General features: G+C 38.2%; 1 protein-coding gene across 12 annotated transcripts in view; it reads right to left on the bottom strand.

The window, feature by feature from the left end:
* ALMS1 (ALMS1 centrosome and basal body associated protein) overlaps positions 1-23,907 on the bottom strand; it is a 171,220-nt gene extending 147,313 nt beyond the window's left edge. For 4 of the 12 annotated variants that reach the window (XM_036028140.1, XM_036028143.1, XM_036028142.1 and 1 more), the window contains exons 1-2: positions 23,498-23,902; positions 7,417-7,539 (exon numbers count right to left, since the gene is read on the bottom strand). In XM_036028140.1, the coding sequence (XP_035884033.1) occupies positions 7,417-7,539; positions 23,498-23,851 (477 nt within the window). In that variant the 5' untranslated portion in view covers positions 23,852-23,902. Of the gene's footprint in view, positions 1-7,416; positions 7,540-23,497 lie in introns of all 12 variants that reach the window. The other 8 variants (XR_004903735.1, XR_004903734.1, XM_036028144.1 and 5 more) reach the window with 5 other exon arrangements.
* Positions 23,908-25,221: the final 1,314 nt, after the last annotated feature.

Genomic DNA, 25,221 nt, shown 5'->3' with positions numbered 1-25,221 from the left:
CTCCTTGGGTCCAACTTCTTTGGGACTCTCAGCTTCCTGGACTTCCTGGAAGTCTATTTCCTTTGCCACAATGGGAAAGTTCTCCTTTATTATTTGTTCAAGTAACTTTTCCACTTGTTGCTCTTCCTCTTCTTCTTCTGGTACCCCTATAATTTGGATGTTGGGATGTTTAAAGAGTCCTGGAGGTTCCTCATTACTTTTGAATTCTTGTTCCTTCATTCTTTTCTGATTGGATGTTTCTTTCTTCCTTCTGGTCCACTCCATTGACTTGAGTCCCAGTTTCCTTCCCATCACTTTTGGTTCCCTGTACATTTTCCTTTATTTCACTTAGCATAGCCTTCATTTTTTTCACCTAATTTGTGACCAAATTCAACCAATTCTGTGAGCATCCTGATTACCAGTGTTTTGAACTGTGCATCTGATAGGTTGGCTATCTGTTCATCACTTACTTGTATTTTTTCTGGAGCTTTGATCTGTTCTTTCATTTGCCACCCCCCCCCTTTTTTTTTTGCCTCAATGCAACTGTTAGGTAGTGAGGGGCAGAGTCTTAGGTGTTCACCTCGGAGGGGTAACCCACGTTTCTAGGTTGTGACACTGTATGTGGGGGAGGGGCCTGAGAGGGAATAATGGCACCTCCTCAGCTCTCTGCCGGATTTCAGTCCCACTTACCCCAAGCAAATTGGGCCCTTCTGGTGCTCATTCCCAGGACTGAGGGTTTGTGTACGTTCTAGGAGCCTGTGAGTCTCTCCAATGAACTCTCCTGTGAGGCTGGGAGTTTCTCCTGCTGGCGCCTCAACCCCCACAGGTGTTTTCAATCAGTGGTTTGAGGCTTTATTTCGCCGAGCTGCAGCCCTAGGTCTCGAGGTCTGTCTCGCTTCCCAACTGTTCCTTCTGGTTTATCTGTGCACAAATGTGGGACCACCTGCTCCACCAGCCACCATCGTAGCCTTGCCAGCCGGCTGCAGCCTTGCGAGCCCCACTCCACAATCTGGCACTGGGTCTGCCAGCCACCGCCTTGCCTGCCCCAGTCCTCTAGCCACTCTCGGTCCTCCTTGCCATGAGTCCTCTCTGCATGTCCATGTCTGCCCTTCCTACCGGTCTGGATGAGTGTGTCTTCTTTTAGCTCCTTGGTTGTTGGACTTCCATATAGTTCAATTTTCTGTCAGTTCTGGTTGTTTTTTGTTTTTAAATTGTTGTTCTTCTTTTGGTTGTGTGAGGCATAGTGTTTCTAGCTACACCTCCATCTTGGCCGGAAGTCTCCTGAAAAGCTATTTTTAGTATTTAAAATATACTAACCAAAGGCTTTTTCATTTTTTATTTTAGAAATAACTATCCACTACCTAATAACTGTTATACAAATATATACAGAGAAAAAATGGAGAGAAATACTCTAAAATATTAACATTACTCATGGCTTGTGGGATTCTGAAACAGTCCACTTTTGACATTCCAAAATGTCTCAATTCCTTCTATTCTGGATAAACTAGTCAAATCTATAGCACCAAACTGCTATTAGAAACATGTTTTTTAAATTTTTAATACTTGAAAATAAAAGAAATGATAATCATTAATTTTAAATCTTTTGAGAGCACTCCACTCTATAGGGAATAGTAGGCCAATAAAGGGCTTTAAAGGATGGGAGTTCCAGTCATTTTTTGACTCTTACTACAACAAAATCTCTAGTCCCTGACCTTAACTCTCAGTTCCTTTGACCAGGGTTTGAGCCTGGTCCCAGTTTACTATTCATTGCTAATAAGAGATGTTATCTATTTGGTCTCCGGTCCACAGATCACTTACTCTACTCCAGGTCTTTAACTGTAATAATTATTTAACCTCATGAAGACAACCACCCTATCATATTTACACTTTTCATAATACCTTTCTTACTTGTATTTCCTTCTTTACCATCCTGAGAGTTCATAGTCATCCTTATAATTACTACCTTGCAAACATTTTTAACTTTCTTGCCCTTTTCACCCATTATCCCACTAAGCCTGGCAAAAGGTTAGTTCTGGTTGAATCTTCTCCTTACCTGAATCCAAGCAGCAGCACATTGCTGAAGAAAATACATACCCAGACAGGTTTAAATTGATGACATTAAACAACAAGGGCACTCAGCATTGCCTGAAAAAACCCTACTGTATTTTCAGTTGACTTGCTAAAATAACTAATTTCTTCTCAAAATTCAACTGAACTCTCCTTCCTCATTTTTATAAAAATTATTTTAAATCTATATTTTAGAGAGAGAGAAAGAGAAACACTGATAGTGGTTCTACTTACTTATGCATTCATTTTTTAAAATATTTTATTTATTTATTTTTAGAGAGAGAAGGAAGGGAGGGAGAGAGAGAGAAAGAGAAACATCAATGTGCGGTTGCTGGGGGTTATGGCCTGCAACCCAGGTATGTACTCTGGCTGGGAATCGAACCTGGGACACTTTGGTCCCCAGCCAGCACTCAATCCACTGAGCTACGCCAGCCAGGGCTGTACTTATGCATTCATTGGTTGACTATTGTATGTGCCCTGACTGGTGATGAAATCCACAACATTGGGGTATCAGGACGTTACCCCAAGTTGATGGTTCAGTTGGAGTATCTAACCAACTGAACCATCCCACTAAGACCCATCTTTCCTTAAAGTCAACTGATGACTTCATTTCATACTGCAGTAAGTAAATAGCAGAAGATGAAAATTCCTAATCTTCCCACCACCAAATCTACAAACCCATTATGTATATAGATTTTCATTTTGTGGCTTAAAAAAGTCTAACTATCAAAGGCATTCTCATCTCCCAATTTTTTTTGGTGATTTCCCTCCTATATGTGATTCTCCCACTTTCCCTCTCTATGATTCATTCATCTCCCCAGACAAACATATCTGCATAATTTTCCATCAAAAAATAATTTTTTTAAGTCTCTGTTCAACATTCCTCTTAATTTCTGCATATTTTGTTGCTATGTTTCTGTCACACAGTGATTCCTTGTATAATACCTTTTAAATGAATATAAAAAGGCCCTCAACTCTCAATATTTTGACATGTATAAGGAGGGAGGGCATATAAACAGTTGGATAAATACAAATTCTAAGGGAAAAGTATACACTGAAGATATAAATTTAGGATTTTTAAGTATAAAGCCCTGGATCTAGATGAGAACCATAGCATTCCAACATTTCAAGCAGAGGTCAAAAACTCAAATGTGTACTGGGGCAGAGAGGTAAATAGAAATGAGTAAATCTGTCTGGAATCAGAGAGTGATAGGACTTACTGCCAACTATGCATTGCATGCACACTTGACAGTGTTCTACTTCAAAAATTTTAAAGTACTGTGCTAAAAAAGTTGTTTCTGCAACTTATATTTGGGCCTTATTCAGGTCCACAGCTTGTAACCTTTGATTTCAAGGTTTATTTATTTATATATTTTTCTTTTCTTTTTAAAAAATTGTTCAAATACAGTTGTCTCCATTTTCACCCCATCAAACTCCCCCACCCTATGCACCCCCACCTTCCACCCTCAAACCTATACTTTGTCCATGTGTCCTTTATACATGTTCCTTGATGGCCCTTCCCCTGTTTCCTCCCAATATCCCTCTCCCCCTCCCTCTCTGGTTATTGTCAGTTTGTTCTTTATTTCAATGTCTCTGGTTGTATTTTGCTTGTTTGTTTGTTTTGTTGATTAGGTTCCACTTATAGGTGAGATCGTATGGTATTTGTCTTTTACTGCCTGGCTTATTTCACTTAGCATAATGCTCTACAGTTCCATCCATGTTGCCGCAAAGGGTAGGACTCCTTTCTTTCTGCTGTGTAGCATTCTATTGTGTGAATGTACCAAAGTTTTCTGATCCACTCACTCACTGATTGGCACTTAGGTTGCTTCTAGCACTTGGCTATTGTAAATTGTGCTGCTATGAACATTGGGGTGCATAGGTTCTTTTGAATGGTGTTTTGAAATTCTTAGCATATAATCCCAACAGTGGAATTGCTGGTTTAAAGGGAAAGATAAAGCAGTAAAGAAAACTGAAGGAGAATAAATAGCTAGAGGAGTAGGAAGGAAACCAGGAGAAGCCAAGAAATGATTTTTAAGAAGTTATGCAATGGTTAACAGTGTCAAATGCTATTTACTTCATGCACCTAAGATGAAGATAGAGAAGTATTCACTATATTCAGCTACATAAATATTGTTGGTAACACTTGTTTTTACCAAGTTGAAGTCAGATCACAAAGTATCAACAGATCAAGCAGAAGAACAAGTAGATCCTAGCGAGTGATATAAGGCATATACAAGGGTCAATTGACCCTTGAATAACACCCAGGGTTAGGGGCGCCAATCCCTCTGTGCAGTTGAAAATCCTCTATGACTTTTCACTCCCCCAAAATTTAACTGCCCAGAGTAACCACAGGGGATTGGTTCCAGAATCCCCATATATACTGAAATCCACAAATGGTCAGGTCCCTATATAAAATGGCATAGATCAATGCATACAGTCAGCCCTCCCCATCCAGACTCCCAACCACGGATTGAAAACATTACAGGTACTTATGAAAAAATTCCATGTATAAATGGACCCACATAATTCAAACCTCTCTTGTTCAACAGTAATCTGTATATTAAAAAGGAAAAAATACGGTTGTTACAATTGTCTACATATAAAGTCCTAAAGAATCTATAAAAAAGCTAGTACTAAAACTAGTAAATGAGATAAGCAAGGTCATAGAATACAAGGTCAACATAAAAATTCAATTATATTTCTATATGCTTGTAATGAACAATAGGAAATTGAAATTTTTAAAAATACCAGTAATTCTAACAAAATGTGTGTTAAGTTTGGTACATTGAAGATAACAAAACACTAATGAAGAAATTAAAGACATAAATAAAACTGAAAGAACTACTGTGTTTGTGGATTAGAAACCTTGGTATTAAGATGTCAATTTTCTGCAAATTTATATATAGGCAATGTTGTTTTATACTTAAGGCAGTGTTAATCAAAATTCCAGCAGACTTTTTATATAGAAATTGACAAGCTGACTCTGAAATGTACATATAGAAATTCAAAGAACTTAGCATAAACAAAACTATTTTTAAAAAGAAAAAAAAGTGAGAAAACTCATTTTACCTGATTTCTAGATAGTCCAGTAATCAAGAATGTGGTATTGAGATGAGGAGAAACAAATAAATCAATGAAATAGAGAGTCCAGAAATAGACCCATACATAAATGGTCAAACATGGGGAGTATTACTTATATCTAGTAGGAAGAGACCAAGAATGCTGCTCAACATCTTATAATACACAGAACAGGCCATACAAGAAAAAATTATCTGGCCTAAAATATCAAAAGTGGCAAGATTGAGAAATCCCGTTTTAACAAAAAACAGGAGAAAATCTTTGTGACCTAGAACGAGGCCAAAAATTTCTCAGGGCACAAGAAGTATGAACCATAAAAAACAAAAATCAATAACCCAACTTCATCAAAATTAAAACTTCTGCTCTTTGAAAGACAGAAAAATTCAAAGAAAAACCATACCTTGGAAAGAAATATTTGTAAAACATATATTTAATAAAGGGCTTACATCTAGAATATATAAAGAACTCTCAAAACTCAACAAATGGAACAAATTGGCCAAAAAATAAAAAATGGGTAAGAGACTTAAACAGATACTTCACTAAAGACACATGTATGGCAAATAAGCACAAAAAAAGACGCACAATATTATTAGTCATTGTGGAAATGCGTATTAAAACCACAACAAGCCCTGGCAGGGTGGTTCAGGTGGTTGGAGCATCATCTCTACACAAAAAGGTTGAGGGTTCGATTCCTGGTCAGGGCACATGCCTAGGTTGTGGGTTTTATCCCCACTTGGGGAGTGTACAGGAGGCAACTGATCAATGGTTCTCTCTCATATCAATGTTTCTTTCTATCTTCCCTTTCCCCCTTCCTTTCTCTCTAAAATCAATAGACATATACGCAGGTGAGGATTAAAAAAAAAAAAAACACACCTAGACACCATAATATACCTAGAATGATTAAAATGTAAAAACTGACAATAATACCAAGGGCTCACAAGAAGGCAATGCAACTAGAACTCTCATACATTGTGGAGTATGTAAAATGATACAGTCACTCTAGAAAACAGTTTGGCACTTCCTTACAATGTTATTAGATAATCAACTTTAAATATCTAACCATTATGAGTAAGGCTTTATTTTTTCCTCCAAAACATATACCACATATGACCTTTTTCCTATATGCTCATAATTTTTCCATTTCTTCTAAGTTTATGACTATGTTCTAAATCAATGGTTCACAAAGTGTGGTCTGAGGCTTCCTGCAGGTCACTGACATCCTTTCAGGGAGGGAATCTATGTAAGCCTTCCTTTTATAATTTCTTACATTTCCTCTTACATTTCTCCTCTTACATTTCTATGTAAGACCAGATTTCCTTTACGTATTTCAACTGAAACAATATATCCCAAAGGACGAAATGCAGAAGCAGATATGAGAATCTAGTTATGATGGTTAATTTTATGTATCAACTTGACTGGACCACAGGGGGCCCAGATATTTGGCTAAACATTTTAGAGGGTATGTCTGGATGAGATTAACATTAGAAGAATCTATAGACTGAGTAAAGCAGATTGCTATTCCCAATGTGAGCAGGCTTTATCCAACCCATTAAAGGCTTGAACAGAACAAAAAGCTGAGTAAGAGAATTTGCTCTCTCTGCCTAATGGTCTTTGAGCTGGGACACTGGTCTTCCCCTGCCTTTGGACTTGGACTCAGAATAAAATTTAAACCAACAACTGGCCTGGTCCTCAGGCCTTTAGATTCAGAGTGTAATTATACTATCAGCTGTCCTGAGTTACCAGGTTACAGATATATATATATATATATATATATATACATATATATATATATTCAACATATGTGGTATATATTATTTCAATAACACATATATATGTCTTCTATTGGTTCTATTTTTCTAATAGACTGTCTTCTATTAAGCCTAACATTAAACAGATATGCAAAAATGTAAAACAATGCCACTCTTCCAATTAATTTTGTTTTGCTTTGGAAAACAGTCATTTTTCACTTTAAAATACATTGTTTATGTTACTATATAATGGGCTTGGTATTTTTAAATAAGTATTTTTTAATGTTTTAATTTCTAGTAAGCTATCAATATAGATAACCCATATAAGCCAAGCTCTTTAAAATACTTTTGAAGAATGTAAAGGAGTTCTGAAACAAAAAAAGAAGCAACAGCGAGCCGCTGTTTCATAATTAAGATTGCCAAAGATCTATTAGAGGAACGGAATATTAAAGTAACTCAACTTTTTCCACTATTCACAGCTAGGTAACAATTTTTCATGCTGTTTACCAAAGGAAAGATAGTTTGCCAGTTACATAAGACATACCTGATCATCCTCAGAGTCCCACTGAGCTGTTTCTTCCAAAGAGACCACACTGGAATCAGAAATAGGTGTTCTGTTCTTGTCTTGATATGACTGCTGCCATACATGACTGGTCAATGGAACAACCTGAAAATCAAAAGCAGATTTAAATAGAGCAGTAACAAAATCTAACATTTAGATTATATTTCTCAGTTTATAAACTCTTTCATATATATAATGACATTTCAACATCACAACCACAGTTCAAGTTATTATTATCTTCACTTAAAAATAAGGAAACACAGGGACTTATGGTTATCCTGTTAGGACACAACATACTTTCCAATAAACCATGGCAGCTCCTTAACAGCCTATGCCCCCAGAGGTAAAAGAAGCAAGCAGAAACAAGCAAATTAGGTGTTTTAAAATCTTAATGTTTGAGACACCTAAGCAATTAACTCTAATAATAAGGACTAAAATAAAAATCAGGCTCATTTTGTGAAACTGGGTTGAAACAGAGCTCTCCCACTTGCATTAAAGCTGTGATGCTGCCCAAGGCTGAAACAATGCAAATGAAAAACAGCAGAGGCAATCAAACAAAAACAAACTAGGTCAAGTCACTCACTGGCAAAGGACTGGTTTTTGAGATTTTACCCAGTATCCCTAGAAAAGAAAACCCAAAGCTTCCAATATTAGACTTCCTCCCAAAGAAGTAGATGCAGGGGGCAAGACAGAGACAACCACAAAATACCAAGTAGAGAATGGTGCACCAAAAAACCAAAAGTGAGATTACAAACTATGCTTTCAAAACATTTTTAAAATAAAAATATCTCAGGTTCTCAAACAGGCAAAGAAAAAAGATAAAATGTCCACAGAAAAGGAAACTGTTATAAAATAGGCAGGTATGAGTCAAAAAAAAAAACTAATGCTAACAAAATATTAATAATAACAAATGTGAAAGAGCCTCTGAAGGAAACCCAAGGTCATCAGATTTTTTCAGAACTAAAACTGTTACTACAATAACAAAACACTTTTTACAGAGCACTTACAACAAGGTGTTTTTGGTCATAGAAAAGCCTGATTAACTGAACATCCATCCAATAACTAAAGAGATTTCTAAGATATCAAGTCTTCCCAGAGGTTCTTCTCAAAAGATAGAATACCATGGGGCACACCCACATTGCTTCAATGTTTTTTTTTCCCTTTTTATTGGATGTACTGGGGTGACACTGGTTAACTTTCAATGGCAACTTTCAAGAGATAAAGCATAAAAAAACAAAGAAAGCTGTTTTACAAACTCATTTTGGCAATTTGAAATCCATAAATATATAACATTACAGCCAATGTTGCGGCACAGCTATTCTTTGGGCCCTCCAAGAAAGAAGAATGCTCAAATTAAAGTTCAAAATGCCTATTTACTGCAACTAAATAATACTGGGGGTGGAGCATGGGAGTTCTTGTCTTTGAAAATGGCTGATTCATAACAGCTTACAAAGAGAGGGTTCAATTCAAGAACAGTTGTAGAAAATTAATGATACAATATGAAAAAACTAGCATCCTAAAGTGCAAGAATAAGAACATCCCCCCTCACTGTATTGTCTAAAAGGAAATGCAAAAGTAAACATTAAGCATTAGCAAGTCCATTTCCCAGAACTCCTGATTTTTATTACCTACCGGACTGTAGACTTCATCAAAGACACCATTTCTAATACATATGTTTGATTGGCTTTCCCACAGTCACCTCTGGATCATAGTGTAACCAAAATTCTAGATGGATGATTCTTAAAATAAGTGCTCCAAAAATAAGCAGGTGTCATCAGCAGTTCCCTGATCTGAGGTTAAATGTCTTTTGATATAAATTAAGTTTATTTTATTTATTTTTTTAATCTTCACCAGAGGATATTCTTTCATTGCTTTTTAGAGAGGAAGAGAGAGAGAAAAACATCGGTCGGTTGCCTCCCAGGGATCATACGCTCTCAGATCGGAGATCCAACCACAACTTAGGTATGTGCCCTGGTAGGGGATCAAACCAGCAACCTTTCAGTTACAGCATGACAGTCCAACCAATTGAGCCACACTGGCCAGGGTGACATAAATTAGGTTTTAAAGAGTCCTTCCCTGAGTCAGTTTTTAATATTAAAAGTTAACTGACTTCCAACTGTATGCTTTCTAGAAGAGAAACAGTTTAGATCTAAGATCATACAGGCTGAAAGTGAAAGGATGGAGAAAGATATTTCACGTAAATGCCAACCAAAAGAGAACAGGAGTATCTATGCTAATACCAGACAAAAAGACTTTAAATCAGTAACTGTTTCAAGTGACAAAGAAGGACATTATACAATGACGAAAGGGTCAACTCACGGGAAGATTTAAAAGTATTTATGCACCAAACCTCAGAGCTCCTAAATTAATGAGGAAAAGTTTGAAAGAATTAATGGGAGAGATGCTCAGCAACACAATATTAAGAGACTTCAATACCTCACTTTCAATGAATAGAACAATTAGAACAACAATAAGGAGAATAGAGGAACTGGACAAATACTATAGACCATTGGACCTGACAGAAATATACAGAACAATCTACCCCAAAACAGGTGAATATACATTTCTCAAGTACACATGCAACATACTTCAGGATAGAATACATAAAGCCACAAAACAAGTCTTAACAAATTCAAGAAAATTGAATTCGTACACACTATCTTTTCTAATCACAATAAAATGAAGTTAGATGTCAACAGAAGAAAAACTTGAAATTCCACAAATGTGAAAATTAAACAGTATACTCTTAGAAAAACAATGGGTCAAACAAATCACAAGAGAAATTAGAAAATACTGATACAATAAAAATAAAAACACAAATTACCAAAACTTATGGGATGAAACAAAAGCCTCTGCTTTGTATAAGAGGAAGTTTATGGCTCCCTGTAATGGCGTCATTTTCTTTTTTTTTTTAAAGCAAGATCACAAATTCACAACCTATGATATACATCAAAGAACTTGCAGAAGAACAAACTAAACCTGAAGCAGGCACAAGGGAGAAAATAATAAAAATTAGAACACAAATAAACAAAATAGTGAGTAGGAAAAATAATTAAACTAAAAGTTGTTTTTAAAACATATTAACAAAACTGACGACCCCTTAGCTAGACTAAAAAAAAAAGCAAATAAAATCAGAAATGAAAGAGAATATTATAACCAATACCACAGAAATGAGGATAGGAGAATAATATGAAGAATAGTACACTAACGAACTGGGGAACCAAGAAGAAATGCATAAATTCCTAGAAACACACAACTGCCAAGGCTGAATCATGAAGAAATAGGAAATGTGAATAAACCTACAATTAGAGAAATTAAATGTGTAACAAAAGAACCTTCCAAAAGTGAAAACCCAAGGACCAGATGGCTCTACTCCTGAATTTGACCAAACATTTAAAGAATTCACACTAATCCCCCTGACACTCAAAAAAAAAATTGAAGAGGAAGGAACATTTTCTATCTCATTCTATGAGGTCAGATTACCCTGATACTTATAGCCAGATGAAGATACTACAAGGGGAAAAAAACCACTACAAAACAATAGCCCTCTTAATGGATACTGATGTAAAAGTTTTAAACAAAATACTGGCACACAAAATCCACAGCACATTAAAAAGATTATACATTATCAAGTAGGATTTAACTCTGGAATGCAAGGATGGTTCAACATATAAAACTCAATGTGGTAGAATTAATACTATTAAAATTTCAATACTATCAAAAGTCATCTATAGATTCAATGCAATCCCTATGAAGATTCCAGTGACTATAGCCATTTATATGGAACCACAGAAGACCCCAAATAGCCAGAAAGAAAAATTCCTAGGGAAAAAGAAAAAAGCAGAAAGCATCATACGTCCCAATTTCAAACTGTATTATACAGCTACAATAATTAAAACAATATGGTGGTGACATAACAGCAGACAAAATGGACCATGTAGCAGAACAGAGAGCCCCAAAATAAACTGGTTATATGGTCAATTAATATTTGACAGGAGAACCAAGTATACTAAAAGGAGATTTAAATGACAGTCACTTCAATAAATGGTGCTGGGGAAATTGAATATTCACATGTAAAAGAATGAAACTGGACCCTATGTTACACCACTCACAAAAATTAACTCAAAATGGATTAAATACTTAAATGTAAGGCCTGACACCATAAAACTCCTGGAAGAAAACAGAAAAAAAGCTTTTTGTCATGGGTCTCGGTATTGATTATTTGGAAATCACACCTACAGCACAGCAACAAAGTTAAAAATAAACAAATGGCACCACATAAAACTAAAAAGCTTCTACACAGCAGAAGAAACCATCAACAAAATGAGAAAACCTGCAGCATGGAAAAAAATTGCAAATTATATATATAATAAAAATAATATCCAAAAGATATAAAGAACTCCTACAAATCAATATGAAAAATAATAATAATCCTATTTAAAAATGGGCAAAGGACCTGAATAGACATTTTTTCCAAAGAAAATATATGACTGGCCAAGATACATGAAGAGAGGTTCAACATTACTAGTCATCAGGGAAATTCTAATGAAAACCACACTAAGATATCACCTAATGCCTGTTAGAATGGCCATGATCAAAAAGACAAGAGATAAATGCTGGGGTTGATGTAGAGAAACAGGAACCCTTGCACACTGTTGCTTAGATTGTAAATTGGTATAGCCACTATGGAAAATACAATATATGGAAGTTTCTCGAAAAGTTAAAATGGAAGTACTGTAAGATCCAGCAATTCCACTTCTGGGAATATATCCAAAGGAAACAAACACACTAACTCAAAAAGATATCTGCACCCCCACAATCATAGCAGCATTATTTACAATAGCCCAACTACAACTGAAGTACCCATTAATGGACAAATGGGTTAAGTTGTGGTATATATACTATGGAATATTATTCATCCAAAAAAATTCAAAAAAGGAAATCCTACCATTTCCAACAACATGGATAGACCTTGATGGCATTATGCTAAGTGAAATAAATCAGACAGAGACACAAATGCTGTATGATCTCATTTACATGTGGAATCTAAAACACTTGCAGAAAAAGAAATCAAACTTGTGGTTACCAGAGACAGGTGTTGGGGAGAGGGGGAAATGGAGAAAAGTGGTGGAAAGGTACAAACTTCCAATTATAAGACCAAAAAGTACTAAGAATGTAAAATGTAACACGATGAGTATAGTTAAAACTGCTGTATGGCTACATTCCTTCTGATTTCAAAATATCTTTGTGAAACTGGGTTTTAGGAGATCCTTCTAATAAAAAAAAAAAGCTTTTGTGAAAATCAGCACAGAATAGGAAATGGGGGTAGCATGGCTGAATTCTGAAGTTTGAGAAGCTGTACAGTATCCAACAGGAGCATAAATTCCATTAGTAAGTATTTGTGGCTAGAAAAATGTTTTTTCTTCTAAAGCAAAAACAAAAACTGCTATATGATATACAGGGAAGTTGTTAGAGTAAATCCTAAGAATTCTCAACACAAAGTGAATTTTTTTCTTTTAATTGTATCTACAGGAGATGACAGATGTTAACTAAATGACAGTATTAATCATTTCATAATATTTAAACCCTTTCATGATAAAAACAACAAACTCAGAATGGAAAAAATTACATTAACATAATAAAAGCCATTTATGAATACCCACAACTAACATCAAACTCAATGATGAAAAACTGAAAGCTTTTCCTCTAAGAAAAGAAACAAGGCAAGCATGCCTGCTCTTACCATTTCTATTCAACATAGTACTGGATGTCCTAGCTACAGCAATTAGGCAAAAAATAAATAAATGGCATCCAAACTGGAATGGGAAGAAGTAAAATCATCTTTGTTCACAGATGACATAATTTTATATATTAAAACCCCCCAAAATATTCCACATGAGTTGTAGTAGAACTTATAAAAGAATTCAGCGAAGTTGTAGAACACAAAATCAACATGCAAAAATGAGCTGCATTTCTATACACCCGCAATAAACAATACAAAACAGGAATTACAAAAACAGTCCCATTTACAATAGCATTATAAAGCTTAAAATACTTCAGAATAAACTTTACCAAGATGGCAAAAAATCTGTACATTGTACTACAAAACAATGCTGCCAAGAAAATTTTTTAAATGAAAATAAATGGAAAAACATCGTGTTCATGAATTGGAAGACTTAATATTGTTAAAATGTCCATACTATCCAACACACTCCATAACAGATTTCAGAGAAAAATAAAAAAATCCATATGAAACCTCAAGGGACCAAAAATAACCAAGACAATTTTGAAAAAGAATAAAGTTGGAGGACTCACACTACTTGATTTTTAAATACATTAAATAGCTACAGTAACCATAACAGTATGGCACTGGAATAAAGACAGACAAATAAATCAGTGATTTTCAACTTTTTTCACTTCCTGGCATAAAGTACTTACTAAAATTCTATAGTATACAGTGTGTGTGTGCGTGTGTGTGCGCGCATGTGCATACATATACTTTTGGCGGGGGGGAGGGGGCGGGGAATCTGACCAAAAAAATTGATATAATTTTGATCTATTCACACTGGACAGCTATTATTGTATTGGTTGTTGACATTTTTTTTCGTTGACAATCTAAGGGAAAAAGAAGTCATTGCCCCTGAATAAATAGTCAGGTTATCACATGTTTTAAAAATTCTTGCAGCACACTGGTTGAAAATGTCTGTAATAGACCAATGAAACAGAACATAGAGCCCAGTAGTAAACCCTCACATATATGGTCAAATGAATTTTGACAAGGGTGCCAAGATCACTCAAAGGGTAAAGATAGTCTTTTCAACAAATGGCACTGGAAAAACTGGATATCCACATACAAAAGAAGGACCCTTTTCTAACATCATATACAAAAATTAAACTCAAAATGGATCGAAGACTTAAATGTAAGACCCAAAACTATAAACTCTTAGAAGAAAACAGAGCAAAATCTACACGACAAGAGATTTAACAATGATTTCTTGGATATCCTACCAAAGGCATGGGCAACAACAAAAAAATGAACAACAGACAAATTGGACTTCATGAAAATTTTAAAATTTTGTGTATCAAAAGATACTACCAACAGAGTAAAAGGCAACCCTTTTTACTCTGAATGAGAAAAATATTTGCAAATCATATACCTGATAAAAAATATCTAAAATATATAAAGAACTCCTAAAACTCAACAGAAAAATCACCTGATTAACAAATGGACAAAGAACTTACACATTTCTCCAAAGATATACAAATGGCCAATAAGTACATGAAAAGATGCTCAACATCACCATCATCAGAGAAATGCAAATCAAAACTACAATGAGATATCATCTCACACTAATCAGGATGGCTACTATTAAAAATAGTATTACTTGTTGGCCAGGATACTGAAAACTTGGCACCCTAGTTGGTGGGATATAAAATGGTGCAACCACCATGAAAAACAGTGTGGAGGGTCCACAGGAAATTAAAAATAGAACTGCCATATGATTCCACAATCCCACTTCTAGGTATACATTCAAAAGGACTGAAAGCAAGTCACTTTGTAAAAAAGTTTGGCAGTTTCTCACAAAACTAAACATGACCTTACTATACATTCTAGCAACCACACTCCTTGGTATTGACCTAAATAGACTGAAAATTTATGTCGGGGGAGGAGGGTATAAGGGGACTAAATGGTAATGGAAAAAATACAATAAAAATAAATTATAAAAAAATTTTTAAAAGGAAACTTATGTGTACACAAAAACTTGTACATGGATGTTTAGAACAGTTTTATTCATAACAACCAAATCTGAAAGCAACTGAGATATATTTTAGCAGGTGAATAATAAATAAACTATGGTATATCCAGATAATAGAATATTATCTAGCACTAAAAACAAAATGAGCTACCAAGCCATCAAAAGACATGGAGAAACCTTATGTAGTACTATAATGGTGGATACACATCCTAATACATTTTCCAAAAACAACAGAATTTACAATACTTACAGTGAACCCTAATGTAAAAACTATGGACTGTGGATGTCAATGTAGGTTCATCTATTATAACAAATGCACAACAGTGGGATGTTAACAGTGGAGGAGGGTAGTGGCAGTAAGTAGATGGGAAATTTCTGTATTGTCCAGTCAATTTTTCTGTGAACCGAAAAGTGCTCTTAAAAACAAAGTCTGTTAAAACACAACAAAAATAAAAGAGCCCTGGTCCAGTATGCAAGTGGTTAGGGAGTCATCATTCCCATCTCTACCAAAAGAAAAACAGGCTAAATAAATTGAAAATCAGTATCTTGTCTTACATCCATCAAAGAACTGAAAGCAAGGGCAAACTACAGCCCCCAAAACCATGAAGACAGACAAGCAAATATAAAGAATCACAGCTTACTGGAGCAGCATTCCAGAAGCAGACACCATCACAGGAGCCAGCACTAGGATAGGAAAATCTAAATGGTAACTAACAATTTGCTAGAGGCTCAGCGTGGAATTTGCTAGAGGCTCATTTTGAAATGTAAAAGCTCCAGGTAAACTCTTAGAGGGAGTCCCTACACTTTTTTGAGTTCTACCTCCAAGAACTATACAGGGTTCCCACAGTTGAGAGAAAACTCTTGTCCTGTTTCTGGCAGGAGGAGGAGAAAAGAAGCCATTGTGAAATAAGCCCAGAGCATTCTGTTAATAAGATCTGCCCCCAAAGAAACTGTTTTACCAGAGCCTAGCTGACTGGAGTTATAGCAGAGACTAAGTGACCCAGGGAAAGAGATAAATAACCAACTCTAGCCCCCTTCTAGCCTTCCTGTCTCACCTAAGAAAAAAACTGAGGAACCCTAGTGAAGATTAGAGCCCAAGAGGAAGACTGAGACCCAATAATGTAATTACAGAACATCTCCCCTCCACCAACATTTTACCACATCAACTGGGCTCCTCATACTAAGAAGGGACTATAAGTGAAACAGCACACAACAGACCTTATTTAAGAGGTCCTTGGAGGAACCCATATACAACAAAGGAGACACAAATAAGGTCATGAGGGCAAATTTCAGTCTCTGGCAACTACAGGTTCAACAAACAGTAAAAACAACCTCACCTCTAGCCAGGTAAAGATAAAACTTCATTACTAAAGGCCCACTTACTTCAGTACTTTTCATATTCATTCAGTACATGTCTGACTTTCAAAAAATTATAAGACATACTAAAAGACAAAAACAAACAAATGAAAACAGTTTGGACTTCCAGCCAAGATGACACTGTGCCTCCTCGCACAACCAAGGCAGGGACAACAACAATTTAAAAACAGAATAACAACCACAACTGACAAAATTGAACTGCATGGAAGTCGGACAACCAAGGAGTTAAAATAGACACCTTCATCCAGACCGGTAAGAGGGGCGGAGTTGGGCAGCCAGGTGGAGAGGGGTTGAGGCATAAAGAGTGGTGTGACTGAGCATGTAAGGCATCCCAGGTGCACAAGACCATAGCCGGTGGACCCTGGGTGCGCAAGTGGCAGTTGGCAGACCCTGGCCTCAGGGTGGCAACCAGCAGACTCAGCAAGGTGGCGCTTGTGAAGCGAGGCACTGTGTAGAACCCAGGGTCCCAGCACTGGGAAATAGATCCTCAGGGCACTGATTGAAAACACCTGTGGGGATTGAGGCATAGGGAGAGACTCCCAGCCTCACAGGAGAGTTCACTGGAGAGACCCATGGGATCCTAGAACGTGCACAGGCCCACCCACATGGGAATTAGCACCAGAAGGGCCCAGTTTGCTTGGGTGAAGCCGCAGAAGGGACTGAAGTCTGACGGAGAGTGGAGCAAGCGCCACTGTTCCTCTCGGACCCTGCCCCCACATACAGTGTCACAACCTAGAAATGTGGGTTGCCCTGCCCTGGTGAACACCTAAGGCTCCGCCCCTCATACATAAGAGACCTGACGAGACCAAAAAAAAAAAAAAGGTCCAAACGAAAGAACAGACCAAAGCTCCGCAGCAAAAACAACTAAGCGACCAAGAGCTAGCCAACCTAGCAGATGCACAGTTCAAAGCACTGATGATCAGGATGCTAAAAGAACTGGTTGAATTTGGTCACAAATTAGATGAAAAAATGAAGGCGACGCTAAGTGAAATGAAGATGCACAGGGAACCAACATTAATGGGAAAACAACTGGGGCTCAGATCAATGGAGTGGACCAGAAGGAAGAAAGAAACAACCAAACAAAAAAGAATAAAGTGGCAAGAATTTAAAAAAATGAGGAGAGGCTTAGGAACCTCCAGGACATCTTTAAATGTTCCAACATCCAAATTATAGGGGTACCAGAAGGGGAAGAGGAAGAGCAACAAGTGGAAACGTTATTTGAACAAATAATAAAGAACTTCCCCATTCTGGCAAAGGAAATAGACTTCCAGGAAGTCCAGGAAGCTCAGAGAGTCCCAAAGAAGTTGGACCCAAGGAGGAACACACTAAGGCACATCATAATTACATTAGCCAAGGTAAAAATGTAGGAGAGAAACCCAGAAGCAGCAAAAGATAAGGGGACAGTAACCTACAAAGGAGTTCCCATTAGACCATCGCCTGATTTCTCAAGAGACCTTGCAGGTAAGAAGGGGCTGGAAAGAAGTATTCCAAGTCAAGAAAGGCAAGGACCTACATCCAAGATTGCTCTATTCAGCAAAGCTTTCATTTAGAAAGGCAGATAAAGTGCTTCTCAGATAAGGTCAAGTTGAAGGAGTTTATCATCACCATGCCCTTATTTTATGAAGTGTTAAAGGGACTTATCTAAGAAAAAGAAGATAAAAAACATGTACAGTAAAATGACAGCAAACTCACAATTATTAACAACCACACCTAAAACAGAAACAAAAGCAAACTAAGCAAACAACTAGAATAGGAACAGAACCACAGAAATGAAAATCACATGGAGGGTTAGCAAGAGGGGAGTGGGAGGAGGAGCGAGGGGGAAAAGGTACAGAGAATAAGTAGCATAGATGGTAGGTAGAAAATAGACAGGGGGAAGGCAAGAGTAGTATGGGAAATGCAAAAGCGAAAGAATTTGACACATGGACATGAACTAAAGCAGTGGAATGTGCGTGGGAGAGGGTGTGTAGGGTGGAGGGGAATGAAGGGGGGTAATGGGACAACTGTAATAGCATAATCAATAAAACATATTTAAAAAAAAAAAAGAAAACAGTTTGAAGAGAAAGCAAGAACCAGACTGAAATATGGCAGAGATGTTGGAGTTTCAGTTTGGAAATATGAAAACATTCTGAAGATGAATGGTAATAATGGTTACAGAACAGTGTGAACATACTTAATGCCACTTAAAATGGTAAATTTTATATTATTCAAAAAAAATCAAGAGTGAAAAAAAGAAGGATGCCAAGCTATAAGAAGACATGGAGAAAATGTAAATGCATATTGTTAAGTGAAAGAAGCCATTCCGGAATGGCTACATACGATATGATTCTAACTATATAACATTCTAGAAAAGGCAAAACTATAAAGACAGTAAAAATATCAGTGGTTTCCAGGTTTTCAGAGGAAGGGAGGGAGAGATGAATAGGTGGAACAAAGAGAATTTTTAGGATAGTGAAACTATTCTGTATGGTACTGTCATATATATGTCATTATACATTTGTCAAAACCCACGGAATGTACAGAAAGAACCCAAATATAAGCTATGAACTTTAATAGAAATGCATCAATGTCGGCTTACAAATTATAATAAATGTACCACACAAACAAGGAAAATAGGGGAGGGAGAGAGGGTATATGGGAATTCTGTACTTTCTGCTCCATATTTCTGTAGACATAAATTGTTCCAAAGTCCTGACCTGTGTGGCTCAGTGAGTTGAGTTTTATCCCACAAAGCAAAAGGTTGCTGGTTTGATTCCCGATCAGGACACAAGACTGGGTTGCAGGCCTGAACAGGGTTGGGGCATGTGCAAGAGGCAATCTATTGATGTTTCCCTCACACATCAATGTTTGTCTCCTTCTCTTACTCTCTCCCTTCCCTCTCACTAAAAATAAATAAAATCTGTTTACAAATCTTTTTTAAAAAATCTTTTTTAAAAAATTGCTTCAAAAGAGTTGACTAGTTTTTTTTAAATAGGCACTGTGACAGAAGACCAACAAAGAAATATAAAGAAATATTCATATATTACTTAAACTATTCCAGGGCATAAATAAAAATGTTCCCAGTATCTTGTATGAAGGCAGCATAATACTGATGCCAAATTTGACAATGATAGGTCAAGAAACCAATTAAAAAATTATCATTTCTAAAGCATCTCCAAATAAAATCCAGCAGTTCCTTAAGAGGAGAATACACTATGATTAATAGTTTTTAGCCTAGGAGCCCAGGAAAAGATTAAGAATAAAGTATGTGTTAATGGGTCAAAAAAGATCAGAATTGTGCAGTGTAAATAAACTTGGTGATGGGGAACCGAAAGGTGAAGGCACTCAGGCCTTTTTCCTCTCTTTCTAAGCAATGATAACCTGCTGATGGGAGGAGGATCTGAACATTGGGTAAGGGCTAGAGAATAACAGTGAAGATGGGAAAGCTAAGAGGGAGACATAAAAAGATTTCCCAACACTGTTGAGGACCCTCCCCACCACCCTGACCCATTTGGTTCAGTGGGCTGGGCGTCACCCTGCAAAGTAAAGGGTCATTGGTTTCACTGCAGTCAAGGCACATGCCTGGTTTGCCACCTGGGTCCTGGTTGGGGCATGTGAAGAGACAACGGGATCGATGTTTCTCTCCCTCCCCTCCCCTCTCTCTAGAAATAAATAAATAAAATCTTAAAAAAAAAAAGGTCAGAGACCAAGAATTTCTAGTGATTGATACCACTCTGCAGAACTGAGTTATTTTCCCTAACACAGCTCAGAAATTTAGGTTTGAAATGATTCACGTTGAATGGTCTGCAGGACCAGCATATAAGACCAACACAGCAAAGGCTCTGAATTTTCACTTTCCTGAACTCTTAAAAAGATATGGTTGTAAGTGTGGTCACATTTCACTTTGAATTTAAACAGTTCCCTGCCTTAGCTCAATTTCACTACCAGAACTACAAAAGCAATCACTACCGTATACAACATCACTACAACATCCTTATTATGAATCAGATACTACAATTTTGTCATTTAACTTGAACTAAACTGAAAGAAATTATTAATGTTTCCTATTATTTGGTCTCATCCTTTAAATATAGTGCATTAAGTACTACACAACAAACTCATCTTCAAAAAATTTTATGGTTCAGAAATTTCTAGCAAGAAACATTAAAGTTTCTCCCTTATACATTTTGCAACTTATTCCAGTAAGTTTTAATGTATCAGTGAACTAAACAAAAAAATCATAATACTCTTCATATTATTTTAAAACTATCTTTAACATAGCACACCATCTACACCTTCATATTTTGAGGTAAATAAAAGAATATTGGATTTTTCTTTTAAAAAAGAAACCCCCTGGGGGAAAAACACTCTGGGTTCAAAGAAGCAAAAAATTTTTTATTATACTTAGATAAGTCCTTGTTAAACAGGATAATTTTTCCACATCTCATGTAAAAGTGTTAAAAGTGATTTAACTAAAACATTCCCCTTTAGGCTTAAAGATACAAATTAAATTTAATTAAATGAAGTCTTAAAACATAAAAGTTAGAAGAATTTGTCCACAAGTGTGGCTTTAATTACGGTCTATGTATATGGAGACAACTCACAACTTCAAATCTCCAGCTCAGACCCCTCCTCTGCTCTCCAAACCCAAACTGATAACCTTAACAACCCATCCCAACTCATCCCATCACCAATCCCCATGGCCACCACCCACATCATATACCTGGCCATATCTCAATATCCAGTACAACCACTGATCCAATAACCTAACACCTGGACACCTTCTTGCCCTTATGTTCCACATCTAATCCATTATTAGTGTAATAATAATGTAAAATTACTGTATTAAGTGTGGTGATTTTACCTCTTAAATGTCTATTGAATCAGTCTATTTTCTGTACCCACCAATAATTCCCTATTCCAAAATAGCATCATCTTTTTCCTGGCAATACTGGAACCTCTCCTAATTAGCATCCCGGATCTATTATTGCTACCCTCCACCCCACCCTGCTGTTAAAGCTGTTTTCCACTCTGCTATGAAGTGATCTATCTAAAACACAAACATTATCATATATGGCCCCCTTGTTTAAAACATTTTCATTGACTTCCCAAACCTCCAAGGATTGGGAAAACCTGCACATAGCACACAAGCTTCAACTGAAGTCTGTGCTCAACCCACATTGGCCTTCAGTTCCCTGAAAAATACCATGCTTTCTCTAACCAACGGTACCTTTACCTGTGCTTTCCCCTCAACTACAAGGCTCTTTCCCTTACCTTTCCTAGCTAACCTTAATCTGACTTCAGATCTCAGCTCTATCACATAACTTCCCAAGGGAAGCTTTCTCCAGCTTCACTGACAAAATCAGATTCTCTTACTGTATGCTTTTGAAACATGTTAACACATATCAGTTTTATTTATGGCACCACCTACATTTTTTCTGCCTTTCTCCCTAAACACTCAAAAGTCAGACATAAAAAATGTTTGGGTTGGTGCTCTCCCTCCCGAGAGCACGCCCATGCCTTTCTTCCCCCTCACGCCTGCATCTCCTAAACTCGAAGGACCCCCACAATTCTTGCAAATAAGGGAGCAATAGGCAGCAGCAGGCGCCGACCTGGGTAACCCCCTTAAATCTGTCTCCAAGTGCCCCTTTCCAGTGAGCCAAAGGAACCCCGCTTAGGCTCTCTTCTGTTGCTTCTATCCTAAGCCCTTTCTTGTTTCACCATCCCCAGCTTTAATAAACATACTAAAAAAAAAAAAAAGGTTGGGTTCACCAAGGTTCATTTGCATCCAGTACAAATGCACAGCCGGTGGTGAATGCTCAACAATAATATGCTCAATGAATTAGAGTTCCACCGGAACATATACCAGGCAAAACAACTATTAATATTCTTTAATGATCAATAGTTCATAGCATCACTGACCAACAGAATTTTCTGTAACGATGGAGGGATTCTATATCTGCATTGTCCAGGACGGTAGCCACTAGTCAAGTGTGGCTACTGAGCACTTGGAAAGTGATTAGTGCAACAGAGGCACGGAATTTTTTAATTTATTTACTTTTAATGCTACTGACTACTGGATTGAACAGCACAAGTCTATAGAGCTTTTTCTGTCTTTTCAGTTGTACTTTTTTTGTTTTACTCTTCAGTTTACATGTTGCCTAAGGGCAGCCCTAGCCAATAAACCCTAGGCTTCTTTTTGTCCTCACAATGTACACTGTACAGCATAGAAACTTAATAAATGATAACTTGCTATCTGAGTAGCTTTTTTTCTCGCCGAAAAGCAATTAATTAAATGCAATTATTTTCAAAATGATCTTAGGGAGCCAACCATAAAATCAGCTCTTTCTCCATTGTGGCGCTTTATAGTTTTCCAGACTGTACCTGTGGCAAAAACCACCTGCACTTATAAGCTCCTCCTACTCACTGGGAGCCCCTTTACTGCTACAAAGAGGGTCCAGATAAACACAATCCGCGAGGAGCCGCTAGAGACTAACTACTCAACGCCAGTGTGGTTCGCCCGCACTCAGGCGAACTAATCTAATTGTCTTCCCAACACGGTAGTCCCTGGGCAACCACCCTCACCACTCCGACACCGCCCTTTCCACCTACTCCGAAGCACGATAGAACCCACCTCCTCCCAAAAGCTTTTCTTAACTATACAAGCTGGTAATGCTCCTCTGAACACCTGGTGTTATTCAAAAGGCCCGGGACCCACCGAAGGGCAGAAACATTTGGTCTCTGCCAAAAAGAACGAGAGGTTGTACTCAGCCAGAACCTAAGAGTCGAGAGAGCCCTTGCAAGCCTTTTAAAAGCGCGCTTATTCTCTGTCAGAAACGGTGACAGGCAGAGAGCAGGAGGGAGCAGGGTTAGAGCACCAGCGGAGCGCTCAGGGTCGACCCGTCACCCCGCCCCGCCGGCCGCTCACACCTCCTCCCGGCCTGGCCCACCTTATCCCGGCCGGCTGGCTGGATCTCGGAGTAGCGGTGCTTGGGCAGCGACGTTGGACGCAAGGTCCCGCCGGGGTGCGCCTGCAGCCAGGCTTTGGCCTCCTCATCCTCCTCGTCGTCGTCGGTACTTTCCAGAGGCTGGCTCTCATAGTTAAAGTCCGCGTCCAGTTCCCGCCTTTCCTCTACTTCTTCGTCCTCCACCGTTACCACTTCATCCTCATCCAAGTTCTCTGGCTTCTCCACCTCTTCCTTCTCCTCCTGTACCACCTCCTCCTGTACCTCCTCCTCCTCCTCTCCCGCCTCCTCCTCCTCCTCCTCGAGCTCGCCAGGCCAAGGCAGGTCCTCAGGCTCCATGTTGGTGTCACGCTCTCCGAGGTTGAGGAGGAGGAGATGGAAGGGGGGAGGGAGAGGAGGGGAAGAGAACTGACTGGCGGTTGCGGCCTCACGCAGGCGCAGAGACCGCCGCCACCTTGAGTCCCGCGCCGCCTAGCGCGGACGGGGCGGGGCCGGGAGAGAGCGCGCGTTGCTAAGGACGCCCCGCGGGGGCGGGCGGGAAGGCTTGAGAAGGGGGCGGGGGTAGGTGACGCCACTGCCGCGTCCTCGTCACCGGCTGGTATCTTGCTCACAGAAGTGTAAGCTCACAATAAACCCAGACTAGGCTCCCCTCGCGGGAGAGGGGAACTTAGTACTCGGAGGGGCAGGGCCAAGGCTGAATTTTGCCCCTGCATGGAGGGGAGAGCATAGACTAGGACAAAATTATGACAAACTTGCAAATGACAAATTTTTAAAAGTTGAGTGCCTAAGGTGTGACAAGCTGTAAGGGGTGACAGGTTCAGGGCACTTGAACCTTAAGGGTAGTATAGGAGTTAAGAAAGGAATGGGCGCTGGTATCAGAGAAATGGGGAGTTTGAATTCTGACGTCACCCCTTGCAAGTGGTGTGACTGAGCCTTTATCAAACGAGGATGATGGCCCGTTGAATAGGATAGTTATGATAATCAAAGGAATTAACCAATTTGAAGGACTTAGTGGTAGGTATTATTCATTGACTATTAGGCAGTAACTCATTAAATGCTTGCAGTTCTTGAGACATATTATCATTTTATATTTGAAAAATCTAAGGGTCAGAAAATAACTTGCCCAAAGCCTCTTACCTAGAAGGTGGCTGGCTGAGTCCGTGCCATCCCAGGTCTTCTGTAAGTCCAGTAATTGCCCTGGCCCAGACCTATCAGCTAGTGAAGGAAAAAAGAGCAAATATTTATTCAGAGAGTACTTAAGTTCTGGGGTTAGTCAATGACTTTGAAATGCTTTAGAAAAAAAGATTTCCTGATCATGACAGGAACCCCTATAAAATGAATGGCAAATTAAAGAATCTTTAGATGTTTAGATATTGCTAAGGATATGGCCATAACTAACGCGGAATCAGCAAATATTCTTCATGGTATTACCCAGAATAGCAGAGATAAATTGGCAATGATACTGGACCAATACCGACAGGGTAATTTTAGGGGTATTTCCAAAAATGTGTTTCCTTTCCACCAAAGACTCAATCCTGGCAAAACTGTAAAAGTAGAACATGGACTGGAGCCCAAGGCCTCTCAGGGCCCCTTCTCACACCTCTCACACCTCACACCTCTCAGGGCCCCTTCTCATACCTCTTGATGGACAACAAGTACCACTGACCCTGGAGCAATGTGGGTTTGAACTGTGCAGGTCCACTTACATG

The sequence above is a fragment of the Phyllostomus discolor genome, chromosome 6 (genome assembly GCF_004126475.2).
Source record: "Phyllostomus discolor isolate MPI-MPIP mPhyDis1 chromosome 6, mPhyDis1.pri.v3, whole genome shotgun sequence".
NCBI lineage: Eukaryota > Metazoa > Chordata > Mammalia > Chiroptera > Phyllostomidae > Phyllostomus > Phyllostomus discolor.
Note: the sequence above shows the minus strand (reverse complement) of the source record. Positions and strands in the feature narration are given on the sequence as shown.